The following is a 6,903-nucleotide window of genomic DNA, read 5'->3' as shown; positions in this document are numbered from 1 at the left end:
TAAAAATAAGTGAAAAAAGTTAAAATAGCAATTTCACGTTTGGTTTGAGTATGTGCTCAATATATCTTGACATAATAATTTACCCTTCGGATATTAGAATTAATTGTTCCTTTGATATATAGTAGAGTAAACTCATGAATAGAAGAAGACAATGTATGTTTGTGAAGTGCAAAGAATCCTTTGAAAACGATAAAAATTCCAAAATTAACAATTGCCCTTAACTTTAGTCTCAGTCTAATTAATCCCTAAAAAAGATTTTCCAGTAGTATCTCACTGAAAAATAAATTAAAATTTAAATTAATTAAACATATATTAAGAGTTATTAGCTCCATTATTCCATTTTCGTTGTCTGACTGCTGACAAGTCATTGACAGTTATATTATGAGCGTTTTCTTAGTGGGATTGTGGGAAAATTAAATATTGCTTCATTTTGAGATATACAAATATATCAAAATGAAGCAAATTCATCCCTTTTTGAAGGGCATCAAATATTAACTAGTAATAGAATATAATAAACATATTGAATATATAAATCTTAAAAAATAAAAGATGTGACTGTTTAATGATTTATAAAACGTTAAAGATATCAAACGGCATCAAACAGATGAATTATGACCTTTAAATATTATAATTAAAAATAAAAAGTATTAGGATAAGTTCAGTAGTTGATTCCAATACTGGTTGCGAAAAAAATATTTGTGATATATACGAGAGTATCAAGAGAAATTGAACGGGTCATGACAAACGATTCAGTCAAAATCTTCTTACATAACTGAGTTAATAATTATTCTGCGATGAGAAATCATAAGAACTACTCGTGAATAGAATGGAATTATCAATAATTATTTTTTGTAAATTTAAAACAAACAACATTGAAAATAACAAAAGACAACACATTATGAAGAGAAAGTAATATAGAAAATAAAATTTAAGATTGATTTAGTGGGCATGAAAGAATAGAAAATGAAAGTATTTAGAAAAACGTCAAAATTATGAATAATAACTCTTTTATTTCTTGAATTAATAGTACAAACCAATTTTGGATTGCATATAGGGAGGTTCCTAGAAGAATTGGCAGAGTTGGAAGTGAGGAATAAACTGAGAAAAGAACTGTTTTATCCATAGCAATAACAAATAATAAAAGGCACATGAATAATAAACATTTTAAGAATATATGACACTAACTATTAAAAGGGATCAATAACTTGTATAATATTCTAAAGAATTGACTTAACTCAAATGAAATAAACAAAATAAGTGTCGCAACTTTGTTGTTCTCGTATATTTTTTATCAAAACCAAAAATTTTTCGCAATGTACATATACATTTGTTAAAACTTGATCTGGGTCAAGTAAATATTGTTTAAATGTTTAAAAATTATTATAGAAATATAAAGTTAACATAAATATTGTGAAATTTTACTTAACACGTCAATAAAAATACATGTCCACCTTTTTTACCAATATTTGTTAAATAAGTCCATAATGCTGTCATAGATCATAAAAGTAATAGCAACATCAAGACATACTCTTCCCAATCTGGGAACGGTACCCTTGTAGAACGCCGTTACTCCCTCATTTTTAAGAATCTGCATGGCACAGTCTAATGTATTTTTGTACTTTTTAGCCTCTAAACTTTGCATTCTGGTTTTTACGACATCGATGGGGTTATTCCCGTACACCGAACAAGCACCTAAAAGTAAAAAGTATTCATAGTTGTTAAAAAAAATTTTTTTTGGTAAATTGTAAAATCAATATACAACTTTCAACCACAATATAATATCGCAATGAAGTATAACAAAAATTATCAGTTATAAAACAAGAGCGTCAAGTAGGTAATTTATTCAATTAAAAAGTTTATTTTCGAAATAAATATCATAAATAATTTTACTTGTATAAAACACGATAATGATAAATATGAACTAAGGTAGCACCCTGTAGCACCCCTGCTGTTATAATAAAATGTTCGAACTTTTCCTCATTAACTTTTGTTTGGAAGGTTCTGTTGATTAGGTAAGATTTCAGAAGTAGGTAGTATTTTAGGGGAAGAGTTCTTTTAATTTTGTATAGCAGCCCTTGATGCCACACTCTGTCGAAAACTTATCCGATACAGAGGAAAACAGCAGAGATTTTGTTTATTTTCTGCACGAGACGATGGACTTGTTGCACTGTCAGAATCCAAATTGATAGCAGGGGATCCATTGCTGTGGAGAAGCAATTTTTCAAGGAGTTTGGACATTGTTGGTAGAAGGCTCATTGGACGGTAAGACGACACGTTGATTGGGTCTTTGCTTTAGAATTGCATTGATAATGTATGTTATCAAGACTACCTCTTTTTGTGGCAATTATTTCAGCATTTCGGCGGTTATTAGGTAGGAGCCCGGTGCTTTTTTCGGGTTTAGTAATTTTATTTCGTTGCGTACTTCTTTTGGATTCGTTGCTTTTATATGGGGCGTTTTTTTGTGTTTATTGGTATTGCTAAGTTTTGCTCTACACTGAAAAATATATTTTTCATAAATGAAATAAATAGGTGATGCTTTTAATGTCAATGATCATATATATTACCTGCAAAACCACCCATTGCACCTACAACAAGTTTTGGAATCTTCTTGTCACGGTCACCTCCTTTATATAAATCCTTCAAAGTTTCCATTACAAAAAATCGTATCGCTTGATTGGATCCTTGTTTAATTATCGTCGCCGTTACTCCTTTATATACACCACCAATACCTACAACAAATTATAGAAAAAATAAAATACGAGTGACATTACTAAAATTAGAATCATCCAAATTATTTATTGTACAAGTACTTACGTTTTCGGTTGTTTATCTAATTTTTTTACATATTTTATTAAAATAGAGATGTGAATGGATATTCTTCAACAAGATCTTTATCATAAGTTAGTTAAAACAATGTTTCCATTCACAAACGCGTATAATTCAAATTCAAACCTACCTTCTTCTTTTACAATCATGCCTACTCCATGGAAGAAACCCTTAAACCTAGGCGTTTGAGACCTTTGATCATTAATAAATTTCACTTTGACAGTTTCCATTGGAGTTACCGCCAATACTGCTTCACACATACCAGCACCTAATCCACATAATAACCTTCCGGGTACTGTCAGAGTACCATCACTTTTTTGCATCCGTTTTTTAAATGATTCAAAGGCACCAAACCTACAAACAAAAACACGATGAACTGACTTTAACTACAGTGTCTGAAGATGATAGATTGGTTATCAACACATACATTAATGGTAAAAAGCATTATGTTTAGTAAGAATTTAAAGTTGACAGATATTCTTAGTACAGAGACACATCTAACATGATGACTTTGATTTCAGTCATAACATTACTGTAATAGTTTGTTTTTAATTTAGAAACTGACCTAACTGCACTTTTTGGTATGGATCCATATAATAAAACACTAAGTCCTCGGTAGAGTCCAAAAAACCCATGACCCTTGACAGTTTTCTTAACACAATCAACTATTCCATTATATTTTTTCCTCTCTCCTTTTTCATCTAACTGGAGTTGTGTCTTTACGTATTCTGTGGGGAAAGTTATACATATTTCTATTCCACCAGTAATACCACCTAAAATAATAAATTAAAGTCATAGTTTAATTTTGACAAATCAACAATTTAGTAGAAATGTTTAAATAAATTAATTAGAATAATCAAACTTCAAATTTCTACCACCGAAACGTACCTTATGGATCAAAAATATTTAGTCTGGTAATTGCATTGAAATTTTGTTCATTTTTGGTACAAACAGTGGCTTTTTTGCTAGTGAAAAATGTAATTATAATGAAACATTTCAAGATATTTCCAATATACAAAATAGTAAATGATTAGTTCATAAATTAGCAGAGAATATCAATTTTTAGTCACTTTAAACAAATAATGCCAATAACTGAAAACGCATCAGTTTAATACAATATGATAAAACAGAAAGTAATTGAAGGTTTAAACTTTTACATAGTTTGTTTTAAAAATTATTGTAAATAAAAATATCTGAAAACTAAGTTTTTTTAAATAAAAATATTATAAATACCTGCTACTATTCCTTTCAGGCCTATATTTCCAGAGCCAGCAGGCGCGGCAGCACTGGAATCTTTCAGCCAAGGCCTCTTGAATGGGTAAACAAATGTAGTGGGAACTGATGGACTCATTTTTATTCGTTTCTAAAAATCTAAAACAAAAATCATAAACAAGACTAAGAGTATTTTTTAATAATACGTATCAATAACCAGTGAAAATATCAATGTAAAGTTAGATATAATTGATAACATTTTGAGTTTCTCTCCTCTGAACACGACATGTAAATTAGCAGATAAGATTTTAGTTTCTGAGAAATATTCCTATAACTTTGAACTGCTCATCTTATTTATTTATGTACAAAAATCAGCAATGAGAATCAAAAACTATACCAAAAGTCCATATGGCTTTTATCACAATCTTATACATTAAAATCTGATTGTCCACAGTCAATTTAGATATGCTTCCTAGTAAGTAAAAAACTCTTTGATTTTTTTCCTCTTTTTGATTATGTGCTCTTTCCAATTGAGCTTTGAGTCCAAATGTATTCCAAGATAACAGACTGAATATATCACATTATTAGTGAAGACTAATGGACTGTATTATCCGAAATATTTCTGTTGCAGTTTTTTCTGTCGTTTGGTGATCTGATGTATATAGTAAATAAAATAATGACACAAGAACGCTGCCTTGTGGTATCCCAGACTTGATTGGAAAAATATCTAAGACTTCTATATTGATTCTGGCTCTAAACTCTCTGAATACTTGAATAATTTGAAGTAAAATGGAAAGAAAATGGTTCACTTTGAAAAGAAGGCCTTTGTGCCACACCTTACCAAAGAAAACTTTGGTTCCAGATATTTATAAATACTGCAGTGTTTTAACTTATGCTCTCAGAGTTTAACTTCAGCTGGTGTCTTCTAATAAACTTGTTTTTAATACTTTGTTAACCTAAAGAGTTATTATCTTAAATAAGTTATATTTTTTAAGCCCCCTCAATATTTATCTTATCCTTAGCATTGCAAAAATATTCAAATACTAATTATTAAATTTATATAAACAATAAATCAAACAAACTGTTAGACTGGGTTAAAGTTAAAATAATATCTATAAAATTAACTAAATCTACATAAAACATACATAAGTAATATATTTATAATTATATAAGTACCTTTGAAATAAAATTAGTTACAAGTACAGACATATGATTTACTGATGATACACAAGACTTGACTATAAAAATTTCATATGCCTTACACTTGGTGACCTATTATTATTTCATCATTCTTATCAGCTTGTTAGCTTAACTAATATAAAATAATTAAACTCTCATATTGTGATTTGTACTTTCCGATATTCTGATAAAATGCAAATTGTTTTTTAATTAAAATTTATCTTGGCTATACATATTTAATAATACTTACTTAAAAGTACTATATAGAAAACTACATTTGAAAATAACCAAATATTGTGAGAAAGAACGGCATATAATTGGTTATGGATTATACATGATAACCGAAAATATGAAGATATGGAAAATTGAAGGTTATTTAAGTTATTATATTACTTTTAATATGATAATTTTTCTCACACTTCCAAATCAAGTTGTAAATTTGTTGAGAAAACTTGTTGGAATTGATCTAAACACTTTCTTTTAAAAACACACAAGCAAATTATACAGCACACAATTACGATAATTGTATAGTACTGAAAGTTTGTATAATTTAAATATTGGAAATATTTCATACATAAAGAATTTATTATCCAATGTTTTCATTAAACCATAAACTACTAATTAATACTAAAGGAATTACGTCACCCACTTTTCTATAATTTCGTAAAATGTATGAACAAAATTAATTATTTTAAAAACTTGAAATATTGATAATCATGTTACCTTGTTTTTGGTGAAAACTATTGTCTTTCAGGTGTTGCCAGTTGTGAATTTACTCAAAAACTATAAAAAAATATGTGTATTTGTGTTCTTTAATTAATAAAACGTAAATGTAAACTAAAACAGCATCTATTTACATTAATTTGAATTTAATGCGGCCAAAATATGTTGTCACTTAAAACAACATAATAGAAATAAGGTTAGAACAGCGTTGTCAAGCTTCTAGTTAGTTAGACTTTGAACTTTACAATTGCTATAATAATCTCATTTCACATTGTTCAAGATCAAGTTTTTTTTCAATAATCCTAATCTGATTACGTAAGTAATGCAATATTATACTGTTTCATTTATAGGTGTTTGATAATACCTAGACGTGTTAAAATAATAACATTTAATCATTTGTATAATTCAATGAAAGAAACGTTCTTATCATTTATTACTCGAGTATTATGTAATATCAGAATAAACTAGTATACAGGGTTAGTATAACATATGGACACATCTGAATATCTCAAAAAAAGTACAAAATAAACAGTTGGTACATGGTTGCCATGAGAGCATATTTTCTCGAATGAAAACACATAATGGGTGGTCCTGAAAAGCCTAGTGATTCCAAAGATGACTTTTATTTCACCGGAACACCCTGTATATTATATTTGTTTTGAAATTCTCTAAAACTCTATCAATTGTCTAAGCTCTTAGGCTAAATGGATATCGGCACTTTAACTATTAAATACCCAAATTCCGTCATTTATGACAAACGCTATATTATGTTGGATGCATTGCGGGGTTGCCAAGAATAATAATATACAGGGGGTATTGAAAAACACACTGATAAATATTGTAGGTTTAATCCTAATAACAATAAGTATCATTTGAAGGAATGATTGGAAATAACCAAATAAAAAACATTTGACAGTATCCAAGTAATTTAAAAAATTAGTCAATGAATGAATTAAATATGTT

At 28.5% G+C, this 6,903-nt stretch overlaps 1 protein-coding gene across 2 annotated transcripts; it reads right to left on the bottom strand.

Annotated features, from left to right (window-relative positions):
• Window positions 1-554: 554 nt before the first annotated feature.
• LOC130445402 (putative tricarboxylate transport protein, mitochondrial) lies at window positions 555-6,128 on the bottom strand. 2 transcript variants are annotated; one of them, XM_056781001.1, is made up of 6 exons: window positions 5,941-6,128; window positions 4,060-4,197; window positions 3,392-3,599; window positions 2,957-3,180; window positions 2,565-2,729; window positions 555-1,692 (listed from the first exon to the last, which is right to left on the bottom strand). In XM_056781001.1, the coding sequence occupies exons 2-6, from the start codon at window positions 4,175-4,177 to the stop codon at window positions 1,457-1,459; spliced, it is 951 nt and encodes a 316-aa protein (XP_056636979.1). In that variant the 5' UTR covers window positions 4,178-4,197; window positions 5,941-6,128; the 3' UTR covers window positions 555-1,456. The 2 variants fall into 2 exon arrangements, with proteins under 2 accessions (XP_056636979.1, XP_056636980.1); XM_056781002.1 differs by lacking the exon at window positions 5,941-6,128 and adding an exon at window positions 5,215-5,343.
• Window positions 6,129-6,903: the final 775 nt, after the last annotated feature.

The sequence above is a fragment of the Diorhabda sublineata genome, chromosome 6 (genome assembly GCF_026230105.1).
Source record: "Diorhabda sublineata isolate icDioSubl1.1 chromosome 6, icDioSubl1.1, whole genome shotgun sequence".
Taxonomy (NCBI): domain Eukaryota; kingdom Metazoa; phylum Arthropoda; class Insecta; order Coleoptera; family Chrysomelidae; genus Diorhabda; species Diorhabda sublineata.
The sequence above is the reverse complement of the archived record's forward strand: the minus strand, read 5'-3'. Positions and strand labels throughout refer to the sequence as shown.